At 73.6% G+C, this 20,655-nt stretch overlaps 1 protein-coding gene across 1 annotated transcript; it reads right to left on the minus strand.

The window, feature by feature from the left end:
• Positions 1-4: 4 nt before the first annotated feature.
• LOC123357310 (filamin-A-like) lies at positions 5-18,200 on the minus strand (the record flags this gene model as incomplete). The annotated part of the gene is made up of 11 exons (XM_045000597.1): positions 18,154-18,200; positions 11,560-11,962; positions 6,818-7,066; positions 6,100-6,197; positions 5,499-5,646; positions 5,132-5,250; positions 4,101-4,178; positions 3,664-3,826; positions 2,560-2,760; positions 1,697-1,834; positions 5-118 (listed from the first exon to the last, which is right to left on the minus strand). Coding segments are annotated over exons 2-11 (1,669 nt in total), but the record flags the coding sequence as incomplete, so codon positions are not given.
• Between the last annotated feature and the right edge of the window lie 2,455 nt (positions 18,201-20,655).

The raw sequence follows: 20,655 nt of genomic DNA on the forward strand, positions 1-20,655 counted from the left end.
GGCACCTGCTGCCCCCCCCAGGTGATGGTGACCGTGTAGTTCCCGGGCAGGGTGGGGAAATACTCGAAGGCAAAAATCCCATCGCCCAGATCCTTCTGTTTCACGCTCTCCGGCCCCTCTGTGGGGAGACGGGGTCAGTGTGGGGCAGCCCCCCAGCCCCCCCATGGGGCAGCCCCTCCCCCCACAGTCCCCCCCCATGGGGCAGCCCCTCCCCCCACAGGCCCCCCCAGATCCTTCTGCTTCACGCTCTCCGGCCCCTCTGTGGGGAGACGGGGTCAGTGTGGGGCAGCCCCCCAGCCCCCCCATGGGGCAGCCCCTCCCCCCACAGTCCCCCCCCATGGGGCAGCCCCTCCCGCCACAAGCCCCCCCAGATCCTTCTGCTTCACGCTCTCCGGCCCCTCTGTGAGGAGACGGGGTCAGTGTGGGGCAGCCCCTCCCCCCACAGTCCCCCCCCCTCCCGCCACAGGCCCCCCCAGATCCTTCTGCTTCACGCTCTCCGGCCCTTCTGTGAGGAGACGGGGTCAGTGTGGGGCAGCCCCCCCATGGGGCAGCCCCTCCCCCCACAGTCCCCCCCCATGGGGCAGCCCCTCCCGCCACAGGCCCCCCCAGATCCTTCTGCTTCACGCTCTCCGGCCCCTCTGTGGGGAGACGGGGTCAGTGTGGGGCAGCCCCCAGACCCCCCCATGGGGCAGCCCCTCCCCCCACAGTCCCCCCCCCTCCTGCCACAGGCCCCCCCAGATCCTTCTGCTTCACGCTCTCCGGCCCCTCTGTGGGGAGACGGGGTCAGTGGGGGGCAGCCCCCCCAGCCCCCTCCTCCATGGGGCAGCCCCTCCCGCCACAGGCCCCCCCAGATCCTTCTGCTTCACGCTCTCCGGCCCCTCTGTGGGGAGACGGGGTCAGTGGGGGGCAGCGCCCCAGCCCCCCCATGGGGCAGCCCCTCCCCCCACAGTCCCCCCCCTCCCACCACAGGCCCCCCCAGATCCTTCTGCTTCACGCTCTCCGGCCCCTCTGTGGGGAGACGGGGTCAGTGTGGGGCAGCCCCCCAGCCCCCCCATGGGGCAGCCCCTCCCCCCACAGTCCCCCCCCTCCTGCCACAGGCCCCCCCAGATCCTTCTGCTTCACGCTCTCCGGCCCCTCTGTGGGGAGACGGGGTCAGTGGGGGGCAGCCCCCCCAGCCCCCTCCTCCATGGGGCAGCCCCTCCCGCCACAGGCCCCCCCAGATCCTTCTGCTTCACGCTCTCCGGCCCCTCTGTGGGGAGATGGGGTCAGTGGGGGGCAGCCCCCCCAGCCCCCTCCTCCATGGGGCAGCCCCTCCCGCCACAGGCCCCCCCAGATCCTTCTGCTTCACGCTCTCCGGCCCCCTCTGTGGGGAGACGGGGTCAGTGGGGGGCAGCCCCTCCAGCCCCCTCCTCCATGGGGCAGCCCCTCCCGCCACAGGCCCCCCCAGATCCTTCTGCTTCACGCTCTCCGGCCCCTCTGTGGGGAGACGGGGTCAGTGGGGGGCAGCGCCCCAGCCCCCCCATGGGGCAGCCCCTCCCCCCACAGGCCCCCCCAGATCCTTCTGCTTCATGCTCTCCGGCCCCTCTGTGGGGAGACGGGGTCAGTGGGGGGCAGCCCCCCCGCCCCCCCATGGGGCAGCCCCACCATTGCTGCCTGCACGCCTCAGCCACTCCCCCGGCAGGGGGGCTCCACTCACTTGGGCCCTTGACTGTGACCTTGAGCTCCCCACTGCCGGCGCCTTTCGTGTAGACCTTGAAATCCGCCGACTCCTTCACCCGGAGCCCCTTGGGCTGCAGCCCCCGGCCTGTGGCCCGGCAGGCGCTGGGGCTACAGGCTGGGGGGGAGGGGAGACAGAACCGTGAGAGGGACCCAGGCGTCCGGGTGCTCCCCACCCCCACCAGGCATTGGGGTTTCAGTCTCAAGTGAGAGAGGAACCCAGGCGTCCGGGGCTCCCAGCTCCCCAGTGACGCACAGCAGGGGGGAGAAAGAGAGCAAGAAGGACCCAGGCGTCCGGCTGCATCCCACCCCCACCAGGCATTGGGGTTATTTGCTAGGCAGTGAGAAAGGGGACCCAGGCATCCGGGGCCCCTCCCCCGCTCCAAATGCAGGCTCTCTGGGCCCCAGCCCCCCTCCCAGGGGAAGGGGGCACCCGCCCGCAGCCCTCCTCCCGCCCCCAAGATCACACAGTACCATTAGCCCCGGGCCGGCCTGGCGCCAGGGTGAGGGGCACCAGCCGAGGATCCGGGACGGCGGCTCATCGAGAGACAGACAGACAGAGAGAGAGCTAGGACAGCTGGGAGCACAGCGGAGAGAGGAGAGAGAGGGGGGTTACCGGGGGGCAGACAGAGCGGGGACCCCCCCATGCCCCTCGAGGGAGACCCCCATGCCAGGGGGCAGAGAGAGAAAGAGAACGAGAACCCCCCATATCCTTGGGGAACCCCCGAGATGCCCTGGGGGCCCCTTGCTGGGGGGCAGAGAGACAGACAGACAGCAGAGACCCCCCCAGACTTGGGCCATTGTGGGAGACCCGCCCTGCCCAGCCCGGCCCCCCGAGCTCACCCTGCCCCACAGCGACGGTGTAGGGGCTGCGGGGGATGGGCGTGCCCCCGAAGGTCACGTGGACGGCGTAGGTGCCCTCGGAGCCCGGGCGGTAGGTGCACCGGTAGGTGCTCTCGCCCTTGTCCTCCAGCTGCTGCTCCACTGTCCCCTTCCGCCCGCTGGGGTCCAGCACCGTCACCTCCACCTCGCCGGCCCCCGCGCCTGGGGGGGAGAGGGGTCAGCCCCGGCCCAGCCCCCTCACCTCCACCTCGCCGGCCCCCGCGCCTGGGGGGGAGAGGGGTCAGCCCCGGCCCAGCCCCCTCACCTCCACCTCGCCGGCCCCCGCGCCTGGGGGGGAGAGGGGTCAGCCCCGGCCCGGCCCCCTCACCTCCACCTCGCCGGCCCCCGCGCCTGGGGGGAAGAGGGGTCAGCCCCGGCCCAGCCCCCTCACCTCCACCTCGCCGGCCCCCGCGCCTGGGGGGGAGAGGGGTCAGCCCCGGCCCGGCCCCCCACGGGATCCCCCAGCCCCCTCACCTCCACCTCGCCGGCCCCCGCGCCTGGGGGGGAGAGGGGTCAGCCCCGGCCCAGCCCCCTCACCTCCACCTCGCCGGCCCCCGCGCCTGGGGGGAGAGGGGTCAGCCCCGGCCCGGCCCCCTCACCTCCACCTCGCCGGCCCCCGCGCCTGGGGGGAGAGGGCTCAGCCCCGGCCGGCCCCCCACGGGATCCCCCGGCCCCCTCACCTCCACCTCGCCGGCCCCCGCGCCTGGGGGGGAGAGGGGTCAGCCCCGGCCCAGCCCCCTCACCTCCACCTCGCCGGCCCCCGCGCCTGGGGGGCAGAGGGGTCAGCCCCGGCCGGCCCCCCACGGGATCCCCCAGCCCCCGCACCTCCACCTCGCCGGCCCCCGCGCCTGGGGGGAGAGGGGTCAGCCCCGGCCCGGCCCCCCACGGGATCCCCCAGCCCCCTCACCTCCACCTCGCCGGCCCCCGCGCCTGGGGGGAGAGGGGTCAGCCCCGGCCCGGCCCCCACGGGATCCCCCAGCCCCCTCACCTCCACCTCGCCGGCCCCCGCGCCTGGGGAGGGAGGGCTCAGGCCCAGCCCAGCCCCCCACGGGATCCCCCACTCACCGGCCGTGAAGACCTCGAAGGAGGTGACTTTGTTGGCAATGTTGCCCGTGGGCTCCAGGCCGGGCCCCTGGGCCGTCACCCGCCCAGCGTCGCCCAACGATTTCCCCACCGTCACCTCGAACGGGCTCTTTGCAATGTGCTGCCCCGCGAACAGCACCGTCACCTGGGGAGAGCGGGGTTACAGCGGGGGGGCTGGGAGCCAGGACGCCTGGGTTCTCTCCCCGGCTCTGGGAGGGGAGGGGGGCTGGTGGTTAGAGCGGGGGGGCTGGGAGCCAGGACGCCTGGGTTCTCTCCCCGGCTCTGGGAGGGGAGGGGGGCTGGTGGTTAGAGCGGGGGGGCTGGGAGCCAGGACTCCTGGGTTCTCGCCCCAGGACTGGGAGGGCTCTGAGGGCTGGTGACTAGATTGGGGGGGGGGGGGGGGGACAAGGGAGTCTCACCTTGTGGACCCCCGTCACTTTGGGAATATACGAGACGGAGAAAGTTCGGTTCTTGTCGTTGTTTGCGATGACCTTGGCCTATGGGGAGAAACTGCATTAGATTGAGAGCCCCCCCACCAGCGCCCCTCACTCCCGACCCGCAGCCCCTGCCAGCCCAGCCCTGGGCTCCTGCCAGCTCTGCCGGTGCCCCTCACTCCCGACCCGCAGCCCCTGCCAGCCCAGCCCTGGGCTCCTGCCAGCCCTGCCGGTGCCCCTCACTCCCGACCCGCAGCCCCTGCCAGCCCAGCCCTGGGCTCCTGCCAGCCCTGCCGGTGCCCCTCACTCCCGACCCGCAGCCCCTGCCAGCCCAGCCCTGGGCTCCTGCCAGCCCTGCCGGTGCCCCTCACTCCCGACCCGCAGCCCCTGCCAGCCCAGCCCTGGGCTCCTGCCAGCCCTGCCGGTGCCCCTCACTCCCGACCCGCAGCCCCTGCCAGCCCAGCCCTGGGCTCCTGCCAGCCCTGCCGGTGCCCCTCACTCCCGACCCGCCGCCCCTGCTAGCCCAGCCCTGCCGGTGCCCCTCACTCCCGACCCGCAGCCCCTGCTAGCCCAGCCCTGCCCCCCCACAGCCCTGCCGGTGCCCCTCACTCCTGACCCGCAGCCCCTGTCCCCCCAGCCCCTGCCGGTGCCCCTCACTCCTGACCCGCCGCCCCTGCCCCCCCTCTACCTGCCGGTGCCCCTCACTCCCGACCCGCAGCCCCTGCTAGCCCAGCCCTGCCCCCCCGCAGCCCTGCCAGTGCCCCTCACTCCTGACCCGCAGCCCCTGCCCCCCCCAGCACCTGCCGGTGCCCCTCACTCCCGACCCGCAGCCCCTGCTAGCCCAGCCCTGCCGGTGCCCCTCACTCCCGACCCGCAGCCCCTGCCAGCCCAGCCCTGCCCCCCCGCAGCCCTGCCGGTGCCCCTCACTCCCGACCCGCAGCCCCTGCTAGCCCAGCCCTGCCGGTGCCCCTCACTCCCGACCCGCAGCCCCTGCCAGCCCAGCCCTGGGCTCCCACCTCTTCTCTGTGCCCAGCTGGGTCCTCCACGTAAACCAGGACGTCGCCCTGGCCGGCGCTGATGGTCTCCACGGTGAACTCGGCCCTTCTCTTCACCATGTTCCCCGTGGGCTCAATACCTGGGGGCGGAGTCAGCCCGGGAGGGGCGGAGTCAGCCCCCCCCACACGCAGAGGGCAGTGGGGATACAGTCATGGGGTGAGGAGGGGCAGGGGACTGGAGAGCCCCAACGAGGGAGGGGCCTGGCCCCCCAAGTCAGTCTCTGCCCCGGGAGCAGAAGGAGCAGGGAGGGTCCCCCCAGAGGGGGCAGAGGGAGAGGCTGGCCCATGGGGGGCGGCCCCCCCACTCTGGGCTGCCCCCAGGACTCACCGGGACCGTAGGCTCGCGCCTTCTTGGGGTTCAGCTTGGGGCGCAGGGGGGCACCCGGCTTGAGCTTGGCCTTGGGGAACTGGGACAGGTAGGTCATGACCGAGTGCTCGTCCACATTGGGGTCCACGATCTCCTCCGGGGTGATGACCTGCCGCAGGGACGGGGGTCAGACCTGCCACCGTGCCCCCCAGCCTGACCCACGTCCCCTGGACACCGCTCCCCCAGCCCCCGGCCTGCCCCACGTCCCCTGGACACCGCTCCCCCGCCCCCCAGAGTACCCCCACCCCCCCCCGGCCTGCCCCACGTCCCCTGGACACCGCTCCCCCAGCCCCCCGGCCTGCCCCACGTCCCCTGGACACCGCTCCCCCAGCCCCCCGGCCTGCCCCACGTCCCCTGGACACCGCTCCCCCAGCCCCCCGGCCTGCCCCACGTCCCCTGGACACCGCTCCCCCACCCCCCCAGGGTACCCCCACCCACCCCCGGCCTGCCCCACATCCCCTGGACACCGCACCCCCCCCAGCTCCCCCAGCAGCCCCACAGACATCTGCACCCCTCGCTCCAGGAACCCCCCCAGTCCCTCAGGACAGCACCGGCCCCGCACCTGGGGGATGCCGAGCCAGTCGTCAGCCTGCTGCATGGCCTCGCGGGCGTTGTTGACGGGTTTGCTGGCGTCCCAGGAGTCCCAGTCGGGGCAGAGACCTGGGGGAGCAGGGGGGGTTAGTGGCACATGGAGTTCCCCCCACCCCCCATTGGGGGCCCTGGTGGCTGCCTCCCCTGGGGGGGCCAGGGCTGCACTGTGGCCATGGCAGGAGCACAACTGGGGGGCTGATCTCCCCCCGATCTCACTTCCCTGCCCCCATGAGCCTCCCGATGGCCTAATGCCACAATGCCCTGGAGCCAGAAACAATGCCGCCATGGGGCACTGCGCCCCTGCCCCCAGCCCCCCTCCCCCAGCACCTCGTGCCGCAGCCGCCCTCCCTGGGGCACTGCGCCCCCTGCCCCCCTTCCCCGGCACCCCCAGCCCCCCTCCCTGGGGCACTGCGCCCCCTGCCCCCCTCCCCCGGCACCCCCAGCCCCCCTCCCTGGGGCACTGCGCCCCCTGCCCCCCTCCCCCGGCACCCCCAGCCCCCCTCCCTGAGGCACTGCGCCCCCTACCCCTCTCCCCCGGTACCCCGTGCCCCCCTCCCCCGGCACCCCGTGCCCCCAGCCCCCTCCCCCGGTACCCCGCGCCACCAGCCCCCCTCCCTGGGGCACTGCGCCCCCCACCCCCCTCCCCCGGCGCCCCCAGCCCCCCTCCCCGGGGCCCCCGGCCCCCTCACCCGGGGCACAGCTGTCCACCAGGGCCCCCAGGGCCCGCCCGCTCTGCCAGTCCTTGCTGAAGTTGGTGATGGGCAGCTCGGGCAGCTTGTTCTGGATCCAGCCCAGCAGCCGCTGCTTCGGCGTCTGCTTCTTGGTCTCCTCGTCGTCCTCCTCGTCCCACATGGGCATGGAGATGGAGTAGTGCAGGATCAGCGTCCAGATCAGCCCCAGGATCAGCTTCAGGTTCCCGTCCACGATGGCCTTGCTGTCTGCGGGGAGACGGGGGGTCAGCACGGGGGGCTGGGCGCCAGCATCCCGCTCCTCCACCCCAGCTCCCCCTCCTGCTCCGAGCATCCCTCTCAGCCCCCCGCCCCCGTACCCAGCAAAACACAGGAATGGGTTCTTCCGGTGGGCTGCGGGTCGGGAGTGAGGGGCACCGGCAGAGCTGCGGGTCGGGAGTGAGGGGCACCGGCAGAGCTGGGGGGGGCAGGGCCAGGCTGGCAGGGGCTGCGGGTTGGGAGTGAGGGGCACCGGCAGGCCTGGGGGGGGCAGGGCCGGGCTGGCAGGGGCTGCGGGTTGGGAGTGAGGGGCACCGGCAGGGCTGGAGGGTGGGGGCAGGGCTGGGGCTGCGGGTCGGGAGTGAGGGGCACCGGCAGAGCTGGAGGGTGGGGGCAGGGCTGGGGCTGTGGGTCGGGAGGGGCACCGGGGGTCCAGCCATGACCCTTCCATCAGGGGATCCACCCGGGCCCAGAGGACGACTGTTTCCCAGGCTGCCCCAAGTCCATTCATCCCAGACCCCTCCCCCACCCTGCGGCTGGGCTGGCTTGGGGCCCGGATTGAGGGGGAGGGGAATTGGTGGGGGGGGCTGAGCCCACAGAGACAGAGCCCAGCCTGACTCACTCCGGGGACAGGAGCCAGGGCCCAGGAGCAGGGGCTGCAGGTCGGGAGTGAGGGGCACCAGCACCACCCCCTCTCCATGTGTACCAGCCCCCTGCTCCGACCCACCAGCCCCCACTCCCCTCCCAGAGCCGGGAGAGAACCCAGGAGTCCTGGCTCCCAGCCCCCCCTGCTCTAACCACCAGCCCCCACTCCCCTCGCAGAGCTGGGGAGAGAACCCAGGCATCCGGGCTCCCAGACCCCCCCTGCTCTAACCACCAGCCCCCACTCCCCTCGCAGAGCTGGGGAGAGAACCCAGGCATCCGGGCTCCCAGCCCCCCCTGCTCTAACCACCAGCCCCCACTCCCCTCACAGAGCTGGGGAGAGAACCCAGGCGTCCGGGCTCCCAGACCCCCCTGCTCTAACCACCAGCCCCCACTCCCCTCCCAGAGCTGGGGACAGAACCCAGGCGTCCGGGCTCCCAGCCCCTGAGCAGAGCACTGCACAGAGGAATGGTCACCCCCCAACACCCCCAAACTGTCTGTGCCCGTCCCCTGGGGGGCTGGGCAGGGGGACCCCAGCCCATCTCTGTGCCATGGGGGACCCCCTGCACCCGCAGGGCACACGCCACGTGAACGGGGTCAGAGTCAGCCGAGTGGGGTCCCCCAGCGCCAAGGGGTGATGGGGCGTCGCTGTCCCTCAGCGCGGGGGGTCCTGTGCCCAGCCCCCAGCAGCGCGGGGGGTCCCGGCCCAGCCAGGCCCGGCACAGGGCGGGGGGGGATCCTGCCAGGATCTGCCCCCCCATTTTAGGGGATGACCCGCCCCTCCCCCCATTCCCAGAGGCTCCGCCCGACACTCCAACATTTTTTAGCCTTATATGGAGCGGCCGCCAGACACGGGCTCCTCCCGATGGATCCTGCATCCCCCCAGCGCCAGGGGAGGGGGGCCCCCAGGCCCCGCCCTCCCAGGCCCTGAATGAGAGCAGGGAGCTCCCAGCCGGGACAGTTACTCCTACTGCAAGCGGGAACAGCGCCCCTCACTCCCGACCCGCAGCCCCCGCTAGCCCGGCCCTGGGCCCCCCAGCCCCGCCGGCGCCCCTCACTCCCGACCCGCAGCCCCCGCTAGCCCACCCCTGGGCCCCCCAGCCCCGCCGGCGCCTCTCACTCCCGACCCGCAGCCCCCGCTAGCCCGGCCCTGGGCCCCCCAGCCCCGCCGGCGCCCCTCACTCCCGACCCGCAGCCCCCGCTAGCCCGGCCCTGGGCCCCCCAGCCCCGCCGGCGCCCCTCACTCCCGACCCGCAGCCCCCGCTAGCCCGGCCCTGGGCCCCCCAACCCCGCCGGCGCCCCCCACTCCCGACCCGCAGCCCCCGCTAGCCCGGCCCTGGGCCCCCCAGCCCCGCCGGCGCCCCTCACTCCCGACCCGCAGCCCCCGCTATCCCGGCCCTGGGCCCCCCAGCCCCGCCGGCGCCCCTCACTCCCGACCCGCAGCCCCCGCTAGCCCGGCCCTGGGCCACCCAGCCCCGCCGGCGCCCCTCACTCCCGACCCGCAGCCCCCGCTAGCCCGGCCCTGAGCCCCCCAGCCCCCGCTAGCCCGGCCCTGAGCCCCCCAGCCCCGCCGGTGCCCCTCAATCCCGACCCGCAGCCCCTGCTAGCCTGGCCCTGGGCTCCCCGCAGCTCTGCCGGTGCCCCTCACTCCCGACCCGCAGCCCCCGCTAGCCCGGCCCTGGGCCCCCCAGCCCCGCCGGTGCCCCTCACTCCCGACCCGCAGCCCCCGCTAGCCCGGCCCTGGGCCCCCCAGCCCTGCCGGTGCCCCTCACTCCCGACCCGCAGCCCCTGCTAGCCTGGCCCTGGGCCCCCCAGCCCCGCCGGTGCCCCTCACTCCCGACCCGCAGCCCCCGCTAGCCCGGCCCTGAGCCCCCCAGCCCCGCCGGTGCCCCTCAATCCCGACCCGCAGCCCCTGCTAGCCTGCCCCTGGGCTCCCCGCAGCTCTGCCGGGGCCCCTCACTCCCGACCCGCAGCCCCCGCTAGCCCGGCCCTGGGCCCCCCAGCCCCACCGGCGCCCCTCAACTCCCCACAAGAGCCTTTAGAGGCCGATGACCCCCCCAGGTGTCCCTTACGGTGTCCAGTGTTACAGTAGCCCGAGCCCCCAGCAGTACAGGGCCGTGGCCATGTCCCCCTTCTGCACAGACTCCCCCCACGCACCTAGCCAGTGCCTTGGGGGGAGCTTTAATTCCCAGTCAACCCCCCCAGCTGGGCCCAGGCCGCACCCCACTGTGGGCCCCGCGTTCCCCAGGCCCTAACCGCCTTCTGGTGCCCACAGCTCCCCTGAGCTGCCGGAGAAGGGGGCCTGACGAGGCGACCCCCACATCCTCCCGGCCCCCAGCCCCCTTCCTTCCGCTGGGCTCTGGCCGGGGTGAACAGCACATTCCTGGGATGAGAAACAGACCCGCCCCCCCCCCCCCCAGCCTTTGTTACAGGCTGCATAACGGAGACTCCCCTCCTCCAGGCCTGCGGTGCCCCTCACTCCCGACCCGCAGCCCCTGCCAGACCGGCCCCCCACCCCCAGCTCTGCCGGTGCCCCTCACTCCCGACCCGCAGCCCCTGCCAGACCGGCCCCCCACCCCAGCTCTGCCGGTGCCCCTCACTCCCGACCCGCAGCCCCTGCCAGCCCAGCCCTGGGTTCCCCACCCCCCTAGCTCTGCCGGTGCCCCTCACTCCCGACCCGCAGCCCCTGGCAGCCCAGCCCTGGGTTCCCCACCCCTCCAGTCCTGCCGGTGCCCCTCACTCCCGATCCGCAGCCCCTGCCAGCCCGGCCCCCCACCCCCAGCTCTGCCGGTGCCCCTCACTCCCGACCCGCAGCCCCTGCCAGCCCAGCCCTGGGTTCCCCACCCCCCTAGCTCTGCCGGTGCCCCTCACTCCCGACCCGCAGCCCCTGCCAGCCCAGCCCTGGGTTCCCCACCCCCCCAGCTCTGCAGCCTCTGCCAGACCGGCCCTGGACTCCCCGCCCCCCGTCGTGCTGGGACCATCCAGTGAGAAGCGAATTGGTCTTGTGGGTTGGGGGGGGGGCAGTTGCACACCTTTAGTCCCGGGGGGCTGCCCCACGCCGGGGTTACAGGGGGTGTATCTACACCCCCAACTGCTTCCTGCCCCATCTCAGAGCCCCAACCCCGAGCTCCGTGGGGGGACAGTCCAGGGAGCCCCCTGTCACATGGTGAGGAGGGGGGAAGCGTCCCAGGGGAGGTTGGGGGGCTGAGCTTGGGATGGGCCCCCCAGGAATCGTTCCCTTCTCCTGCTCTTCCCCTGACCCACAGGGAGCCAGGCCGCTGAGCCCCCAGATAGCCCCACCCCACAGCCTCCCCTGTCAGCACCACTGCTAGGAGCCTAAGGCAGCAGCAGCCGCTGTGGGGGGCTCCCTGCCCCACTCCCCAGCCACAGACCCACTCCCCCAGCTCGCCCCCCATGCACAGACCTAGGGCTCCCCACTTCGCTCGTGTCACCAAGATCCTCACCAGGGAGCCAGGCCCCCATTCACCCCCCGCTACCACCCCATCTCTCCGTACCCCTGGCACCCCCCGTGCACCCCGGAGCCCCCATTCCCCCCCAAGGGACCCCCGTGCACCCCGGAGCCCCCATTCCCCCCCGTGCACCCCCGAGCCCCCCCGGGACCCCCCCGGCACCCCGGCACCCCATGCACCCCGGAGCCCCCATTCCCCCCCGTGCACCCCAGAGCCCCCCCGGGACCCCCCGTGCACCCCAGAGCCCCCCCGGACCCTCCGGCACCCCGGAGCCCCCCCGGACCCCCCGGCACCCCCATTCCCCCCCGGGACCCCCCGTGCACCCCGGAGCCCCCCCGGACCCCCCGGCACCCCGGAGCCCCCCCGGCTCACCGATGGAGACCAGCTTGATATTCTCGCGCTCCAGGAACTCCAGCGCCACCGACACGTTCTCCAGCTGCATCTGCCGGAAGGTGGGGCGCTGGTTGTACTTGCGCCCCAGCTTCTTCTGGCTCAGCACCTCGAGCAGCGCGATGAGCCGCAGCCCGTCGGCCAGGTCCGCCTGCAGGTTGGCGATGCGCTTCTGGACGCACTTCAGGTGCTCGTTGCACCAGCGGGTGAAGGTGTTTTGCTGGATTTTCTTCCAGGGCGCGTCCTCCGCCAGGTCCTTCTCCGTGGCCGGCATCTCGCCCGGAGCCGCCACCTCGCCCGGAGCCGCGCCGGCCTGGGGCAGCCGCGCCTGGGAGCCGCTCATTATAACGGCGGGGCGGAGCCGAACCGAGCCGGGCGGGCAGAGCTGGGGAGGAGCCAGGGGCGTGAGCGGGGGGCGGGGAGACCCCTGGGGGCGCTGGGGGGGGCGAGGAGATCCCCCCTCCCCTGGGAGCGGGGCGCGGGGAGACCCCTGGGGGGGCGCGGGCAGATCCCCCCTCCCCTGGGGGCTGGGCGCGGGGAGACCCCTGGGGGCGCGGGGGGGGGGGGCGGAGACCCCCCCTCCCCTGGGGGCGCTGGGGGGGGCGCGGGGGTCCCCCCCTCCCCTGGGAGCGGGGGTGGGGGAGACCCCTGGGGGGGCGCGGGGAGATCCCCCCTCCCCTGGGGGCGCTGGGGGGGGCGAGGAGATCCCCCTCCCCTGGGAGCTGGGCGCGGGGAGACCCCTGGGGGGGCGCGGGGAGATCCCCCCTCCCCTGGGGGCTGGGCGCGGGGAGACCCCTGGGGGCGCTGGGGGGGCGAGGAGATCCCCCCTCCCCTGGGAGCGGGGGGCGGGGGGGGACGGGGAGATCCCCCCTCCCCTGGGGGCGCTGGGGGGGGCGAGGAGATCCCCCCTCCCCAGGGAGCGGGGGGCGGGGGGGGACGGGGAGGACCCCCCCCTCCCCTGGGGGCGCTGGGGGGGGCGAGAAGATCCCCCCTCCCCTGGGAGCGGGGCGCGGGGAGACCCCTGGGGGCGCTGGGGGGGCGAGGAGATCCCCCCCTCCCCTGGGAGCGGGGGGCGGGGGGGGACGGGGAGACCCCCCTCCCCTGGGAGCGGGGGGCGGGGGGGCGCGTCTCCCCCGGGAAGCTGGATCCGGGGCGCAGGGAAAGGGGGACGCGGGGGGGGCAGCACAGAGGCCGGGCTCCACCGGGGCCGCGCGGGGGGGGGGCTCGGGGCTCCCCTCTCCCCGGGGTGCGGCAGCAGCACCCAGACAGACACTGACCCAGACAGACGTTGACTCACGTCCACACACTGACAGGGTCACACCCGTGACAGCCCCGCGGGAGCGGGGGGAGGGGAGGGGAGGGGGGCCGGGGGCACCAGCGACTCGGGACCCCGCCGCGCTGAGGGAGGAGGGGTGCTGGGGACCCAGGAGATCGGCCGTGGGGGAGGGGAATTTCTCCCCCTCCCCCAGGTCCTCCAGGCGCCAGAGCCGGGCGGGCTCCCACACGCAAGCCCGCTGCATTCCTGGGCTGGGAGGGGAGCTGGCGGCGGCCGGTCCCGCACGGCCCCCCCGGGCTGTGCCCCCCCCGATCGCCTGGGTCCCTGCCCCCCCCGATCGCCTGGGTCCCTGCCCCTCGTCCCCGCCCCATCGCCTGGGTCCCTGCCCATCACCTGGGCCCCTGCCCCTCGCCCCCCATCGCCTGGGTCCCTGCCCCTCGTCCCCCCCCCATTGCCTGGGTCCCTGTCCATCACCTGGGCCCCTGCCCCTCGCCCCCCATCACCTGGGTCTCTGCCCCCCCATCGCCTGGGTCCCTGCCCCTCGCCCCCCCCATCACCTGGGCCCCTGTCCCTCGCCCCCCATCACCGGGGTCCCTGCCGCCCCCCGATCGCCTGGGTCCCTGCCCATCACCTGGGCCCCTGCCCCTCGCCCCCATCACCTGGGTCTCTGCCCCCCCATCACCTGGGCCCCTGCCCCTCGCCCCCCCCATCGCCTGGGTCCCTGCCCCTCGCCCCCCCATCACCTGGGCCCCTGCCCCTCGCCCCCCTGGGTCCCTGCCCGTCACCCCACATCGCCTGGGTCCCTGCCCCCCCCCCCGATCGCCTGGGCCCCTGCCCCTCGCCCCCCCCATCGCCTGGGTCTCTGCCCCCCCCATTGCCTGGGTTCCCTGCCTCTTCCACCCCTCCCCCCATCGCCTGGGTCATCTCCCTTCACCCTGGGGCCTGCCTGTAAACCCCCCCCCAATGAACACTCATCAGGGCTCCCTGTGGGAGAACCCAGCCTGGGGGCAGAGCTGGGGGGAGGGTGGGACGGATCCCCAGTCACCGCAGAGCCCAGGGGGTCCTGAGATCTGGGGGGCTGATCAGACAGCGCCCTCTTGCGGCCCATGGGCTGCAAACAGGGCCCAGTTGGGGGGTGACTGCCCTGCCCCCCCACTAGGGCTGGGTGGTTAACCCTGCATGCGCCTGACCCGTGACTCAGTACAGCTTTGGGGGAAGCAACCACAACGGCTGTTCGGAAAGAGGGGGGCCCCACCCAGGCTTCCGGACACAGCCAGGCATCGCCTGGCCCCCCACGCCCCATGGGTTGTGCAACATCGCGGCCCAGAGGGCAGCTGCTCGAAAGTGGGGGCACCAGCAGAGCTGGGGGGGGCAGGGCTAGACTGGCAGGGGCTGCGGGTCGGGAGTGAGGGGCACGGGCAGAGCTGGGGGGGCAGGGCCAGGCTGGCAGGGGCTGCGGGTTGGGAGTGAGGGGCACCGGCAGAGCTGGGGGGGCAGGGCCAGGCTGGCAGGGGCTGCGGGTCGGGAGTGAGGGGCACCGGCAGAGCTGGGGGGGGCAGGGCCAGGCTGGCAGGGGCTGCGGGACGGCAGTGAGGGGCACTGGCAGAGCTGGGGGGGCAGGGCCAGGCTGGCAGGGGCTGCGGGTCGGGAGTGAGGGGCACCGGCAGAGCTGGGGGGGGCAGGGCCAGGCTGGCAGCTGGGGGGGGGCAGGGCCAGGCTGGCAGGGGCTGCGGGTCGGGAGTGAGGGGCACTGGCAGAGCTGGGGGGGCAGGGCCAGGCTGGCAGGGGCTGCGGGTCGGGAGTGAGGGGCACCGGCAGAGCTGGGGGGGGCTGTGGGTATTGGAGCCCCGCCCGACCCCACCCTGAGTCACGGTGGAGAATCAGGTCGGGGCGCCCCCTGGTGCCCAGAATCCATATGGCTGCGCTAATGTGCCTGTGAGCAGCGTCTCCTCCCGGCCACCGTCCGGCCACCAATTCCCCCCTCAGCTACCCTCCCTCTGCCCCCTCCGCACCCCATCTCTCTATCAGCTGCCAGCCCCCATCCCCCCACCTACCCCACCCCCTCCAGCTACCTACCTACCCCACCCCCCTGCAGCTACCCCCACCCCCTCCAGCTACCTACCTACCCCACCCCCCTGCAGCTACCCCCACCCCCTCCAGCTACCTACCTACCCCACCCCCCTGCAGCTACCCCCACCCCCTCCAGCTACCTACCTACCCCACCCCCCTGCAGCTACCCCCACCCCCTCCAGCTACCTACTTACCCCCTCCCCCTCCAGCTACCCCCAACCCCCCACCTACCTACCTACCCCCACCCCCTCCAGCTACCTACCTACCCCACCCCCCTGCAGCTACCCCCACCCCCTCCAGCTACCTACTGACCCCCTCCCCCTCCAGCTACCCCCCACCCCCCACCTACCTACCTCCCCCCACCCCCTCCAGCTACCCCCACCCCCCCACCTACCTACCCCCACCCCCTCCAGCTACCCCACCCCCTCCAGCTACCTACCTACCCCTCCCCCTCCAGCTACCCCCACCCCCCCACCTACCTAGCTACCCCCACTCCCTCCAGCTACCCCACCCCTCCCCCCTCCAGCTACCCCCCACCCCACCTACCTACCCCACCCCCTCCAGCTACCCCCTCCCCCTCCAGCTACCTACCTACCCCTCCCCTCTTCAGCTACCCCCTCCCCCTCCCCCTACCTACCTCCCCCCACCCCCTCCAGCTACCCCCACCCCCTCCACCTACCTACCCCCAGCCCCCCTCCAGCTACCTACCCCCAGCCCCCCTCCAGCTATCCATCCACCAACCCGCCCATCCTCTATCCTCCCACACCCCCTCTATCTATCTACCCACCCCACCCGCCCCCTCTGTCTATCTATCTATCTATCTATCTATCTGCAGATACAATCCCCGCCCCCTCCCCTCGTTCCCACTTGATGCAAACCCAAGTTCCTGGGCTCTGCACTGGGGAGAACTTCCACTCGGGGCTGCCCCAGGGCTCTGACTAGTTGATCTAATGGGGCCTTCAGCTTCCACCGCCCCATTACAGGGAGCAGGGGTGGGCACTGGGGGGAGGGGTGCAGGCTCCAACCCTGATGCCATGGGGCAGGGGGAGGACAGAGAGCTGGACTCCCCAGCTGGGGGAGGATGCTGTAAAGGTGGGTGAGGGCAGGCCCTGGCCTCTCTGGTCTGGGGTCTGGCTGAGTCCAGAGCTCAGGCCCCACAGGATTCAAGGTCTGGCATCCTAAAAGGGCAGGGACAGGCCTAGCAAATGGAAAGAGGCAAGGAGACTGCCCCCAACCCCAGCCCTGCCGGTGCCCCTCACTCCCGACCCGCAGCCCCTGCCAGCCCAGTCCTGCCGGTGCCCCTCACTCCCGACCCGCAGCCCCTGCCAGCCCAGCCCTGCCAGTGCCCCTCACTCCCGACCCGCAGCCCCTGCCAGCCCAGTCCTGCCGGTGCCCCTCACTCCCGACCCGCAGCCCCTGCCAGCCCGGCCCTGGGCTTCCCCCAGCCCTGCCAGTGCCCCTCACTCCCGACCCGCAGCCCCTGCCAGCCCAGCCCTGCCGGTGCCCCTCACTCCCGACCCGCAGCCCCTGCCAGCCCAGCCCTGCCGGTGCCCCTCACTCCCGACCCGCAGCCCCTGCCAGCCTGGGCTCTCTGTGGAGCTGGGGAAGGATTATCTCTGTGAAATGTGTCCCAAGTAGCTCAGTGCCTGCAGTGCTGTGATTCAGCCGCCAAGCGGCGCCACCCCGACCCACTCCCCTCCCCGCCCACCCCCGACCATCCCACGCAAACGCCCAGCGCAGGGACCTGGCTTCATATTTTCCCCTTATTTGGAGAGTTCAGTTTCCCTGGGATTTTTAAATAACAAGACAAAAGTGCCCACCCCCTCCCCAGGGCCAGGCTAGCAGGGGCTGCGGGTTGGGAGTGAGGGGCACCAGCAGGACTGGGCTAGCAGGGGCTGCGGGTCAGGAGTGAGGGGCACCGGCAGAGCTGGGGAGAGCCCAGGGCTGGGCTAGCAGGGGCTGCAGGTCGGGAGTGAGGGGCACCGGCAGGACTGGGCTAGCAGGGGCTGCGGGTCGGGAGTGAGGGGCACCGGCAGGACTGGGCTAGCAGGGGCTGCGGGTCGGGAGTGAGGGGCACCGGCAGGACTGGGCTAGCAGGGGCTGCGGGTCGGGAGTGAGGGGCACCGGCAGGACTGGGCTAGCAGGGGCTGCGGGTCGGGAGTGAGGGGCACCGGCAGGACTGGGCTAGCAGGGGCTGCGGGTCGGGAGTGAGGGGCACCGGCAGAGCTGGGGAGAGCCCAGGGCTGGGCTAGCAGGGGCTGCGGGTCGGGAGTGAGGGGCACCGGCAGGGCTGGGGGTCTGCACTCTATATTTTATACTTGGGGTGAGCTGGGGGCAGAGGTGCAGCCAGGCCGGGGGTCCTGTTGTGTGTGTGGGGAGAGGGGTGATTCCCCAAGCTGTTGTGGGAGTGTTGGGGAGGTTTCCATGTCTCAGATGTGGTTAAAAGTGTCTGGGGAGCCCCCCAGGCCCAGGGGTTTGATGTGGGCTGAGCCCCCCCCATCCCATCCATCCCCCCGGCCTGGGCCTGAGGCAGCAGCTGCAGCTTCAAACAGCCTGAGTTACTGACCCTCCACCCATCCATCTGTCCCCCCACCCGTCCATCTCCCCGCCTGTCCATCTGTCCATCCATTCACCTCCCTGTCTATTCCCCCACCCGTCCGTCCATCTGTCCATCCCCCCACCCGTCCACCTCCCTGTGCATCCATCCCTCCACCCATCCATCTGTCCGTCTGTCCCCCCACCCGTCCGTCCGTCCATCCCCCCCCCACCCATCCGTCTGTCCATCCATTCACCTCCCTGTCTGTCTATCCCCCCACCCGTCCGTCCATCTGTCCATCCCCCCGCCCGTCCACCTCCCCACCCCTCCATCTGTCCACCCCCCCACCCGTCCATGCACCCCTCTACCTGTCTGTCTATCCACCCATCCATCTACCCAGCCGCCCACCTGTCCGTCCCGCCCTGCTCTGCCCAGCTTGGCGCGGGCCAGGTCCCTGGGTCCCCCCCCTGCACCCTAACCCTGAGGAAGACCCCGCCAGCCCCCCCCCCCAGCTCTCTGCCCCCCTCACCCCAGCAGCAAGAAACGAGTCACCCGGGGAGACGGAGCAGGGACCCCAAAGCCCCGCCCTCCCCCCCGGCACGGCCCCCCCGCGGCTCCCCGGTCCCTGCCCCCCAACACTGGCTCCCATCCCGGGGGACCCCGACCCGGCACCGACCGCCCAGCCCCCGCTCACCTGGCAGAGCCGGTCCGGTCCGGTCCGTGGCCGGAGCAGAACTGGGACGAGCCGCGCCCGGCGGGGGAAGGAGCCGCTGGGGGGGGGGGCGCCTGGCGAAACGGCCTTAATTGGTAAAAGCGCCGAGAGCCGGGGGGGTCGCTGTCCACGAGCCGGGATGGAGGGAGAGACCCGCCCCCTCCCCCCCCCGCGTCCCCCCACCATCTCATCCCGCCCCTTCCCCCCACCGTCCCGTCCCGCCCCCCCGCGTCCCAGCCCCATCCCGCCCCCCCGCGTCCCGTCCCGGCCCCATCCCGCCCCCCCTCCGTGTCCCAGCCCAGCCCCCTCCCCCACCATCCCGTCCCGCCCCCCCCCCGCGTCCCAGCCCCCTCCCCCCCCGCCCCTTCCCCCCCCCCGCGTCCCGTCCCGGCCCCCTCCCCCCCATCCCGTCCCGCCCCCCGCCTCTGCCCCCCCCCGTCCCGTCCCGGCCCCATCCCGCCCCCCCTCCGCGTCCCAGCCCCCTCCCCCCCCGCCCCTTCCCCCCCCCCGCGTCCCGTCCCGGCCCCCTCCCCCCCCTCCCGTCCCGCCCCCCCGCGTCCCAACCCAGCCCCCTCCCCCACCATCCCGTCCCGCCCCCCCCGCGTCCCGTCCCGATCCCGCCCCTTCCCCCCACCATCCCGTCCCGCTCCCCCCCCCCCGCGTCCCGGCCCGGCCCCATCCCGCCCCCCCGCGTCCCATCCCGCCCCCCGCCCCTTCCCCCCACCATCCCGTCCCGCCCCCCCATCCCATCCCATCCCATCCCCCCCGCGTCCCGGCCCCATCCCGCCCCTTCCCCCCACCATCCCGTCCCGGCCCCCCGCGTCCCGGCCCGAGCCCGCCCCTTCCCCCCACCATCCCGGCCCGCCCCCCCCCGCGTCCCCGCCCGGCCCCAGCCCGCCCCCCGCCCCTTCCCCCCCCATCCCGTCCCGCCCCCCCATCCCATCCCATCCCCCCCGTCTCGGCCCCCTCGCCCCACCGTCCCGCCCCCCCATCGCCCACGGATGAGATCAGCGCCTGGCCCCATCCCTGGGGTGGGAGACGGGACCTTCGCGTCTAGGGGGCGTCACTGCCCTCAGTGACCCCCCCCCGGGCAGCTTCCCCCCAGGCCCAGCCAAGTCTCTGTCACCCCAGGTGACTCATGGCTGGGCGAGGTGGGGGGAGGGTCTGACCCATGGGCGTGGGGTCAGGGTGCGGCCCCGAGGAGAGTGGGTTTAGGTGGGGGACTGGGGGTGGATGGGGGTTGAATGGGTGGGGGGCTTGTTATGGGGGGAGAGGACTGCAGGGCTGGGGGCTGGCACAGGGCTGGGGGGCTGGCACAGGGCTGGGGGCGGATGGGGGGCTTGTTATGGGGGGACAGGACTGCAGGGCTGGGGGCTGGCACAGGGGTGGGGGCGGATGGGGGGACAGGACTGCAGGGCTGGGGGCAGGCACAGGTCTGGGGGCATTGTTATGGTGTGACAGGACTGCAGGGGTGTGGGGCTGGCACAGGGGTGGGGGCTGGCACAGGGGTGGGGGCTGGGGGTGGATGGGGGGCTTGTTATGGGGGACAGGACTGCAGGGCTGGGGGCTGGCACAGGGCTGGGGGTGGATGGGGGGACAGGACTGCAGGGCTGGGGGCTGGCACAGGGCTGGGGGCTGGGGGTGGATGGGGGGCTTGTTATGGGGGGACAGGACTGCAGGGCTGGGGGCTGGCACAGGGCTGGGGGGCTTGTTATGGGGGGACAGGACTGCAGGGCTGGGGGCTGGCACAGGGCTGGGGGGCTTGGTATGGGGGGACAGGACTGCAGGGGTGGGGGGCTGGCACAGGGGTGGGGGCTGGCACAGGGGTGGGGGCTGGGGGTGGATGGGGGGCTTGTTATGGGGGACAGGACTGCAGGGCTGGGGGCTGGCACAGGGCTGGGGGTGGATGGGGGGACAGGACTGCAGGGCTGGGGGCTGGCACAGGGCTGGGGGCTGGGGGTGGATGGGGGGCTTGTTATGGGGGGACAGGACTGCAGGGCGGGGGGGAGGCACAGGGCTGGGGGGCTTGTTATGGGGGGACAGGACTGCAGGGCTGGGGGCTGGCACAGGGCTGGGGGGCTTGTTATGGGGGGACAGGACTGCAGGGGTGGGGGGCTGGCACAGGGGTGGGGGCTGGCACAGGGGTGGGGGCTGGGGGTGGATGGGGGGCTTGTTATGGGGGGACAGGACTGCAGGGCTGGGGGCTGGCACAGGGCTGGGGGTGGATGGGGGGACAGGACTGCAGGGCTGGGGGCTGGCACAGGGCTGGGGGCTGGGGGTGGATGGGGGGCTTGTTATGGGGGGACAGGACTGCAGGGCTGGGGGCTGGCACAGGGCTGGGGGCTGTGGGTGGATGGGGGGCTAGTAATGGGGGTACACGACTGCAGGGCTGGGGGGCTGGCACAGGGCTGGGGGGCTTGTTATGGGGGGACAGGACTGCAGGGCTGGGGGCTGGCACAGGGCTGGGGGGCTGGCACAGGGCTG

The sequence above is a fragment of the Mauremys mutica genome, unplaced genomic scaffold, assembly GCF_020497125.1.
Source record: "Mauremys mutica isolate MM-2020 ecotype Southern unplaced genomic scaffold, ASM2049712v1 000503F_np12_obj, whole genome shotgun sequence".
Taxonomy (NCBI): Eukaryota; Metazoa; Chordata; order Testudines; family Geoemydidae; genus Mauremys; species Mauremys mutica.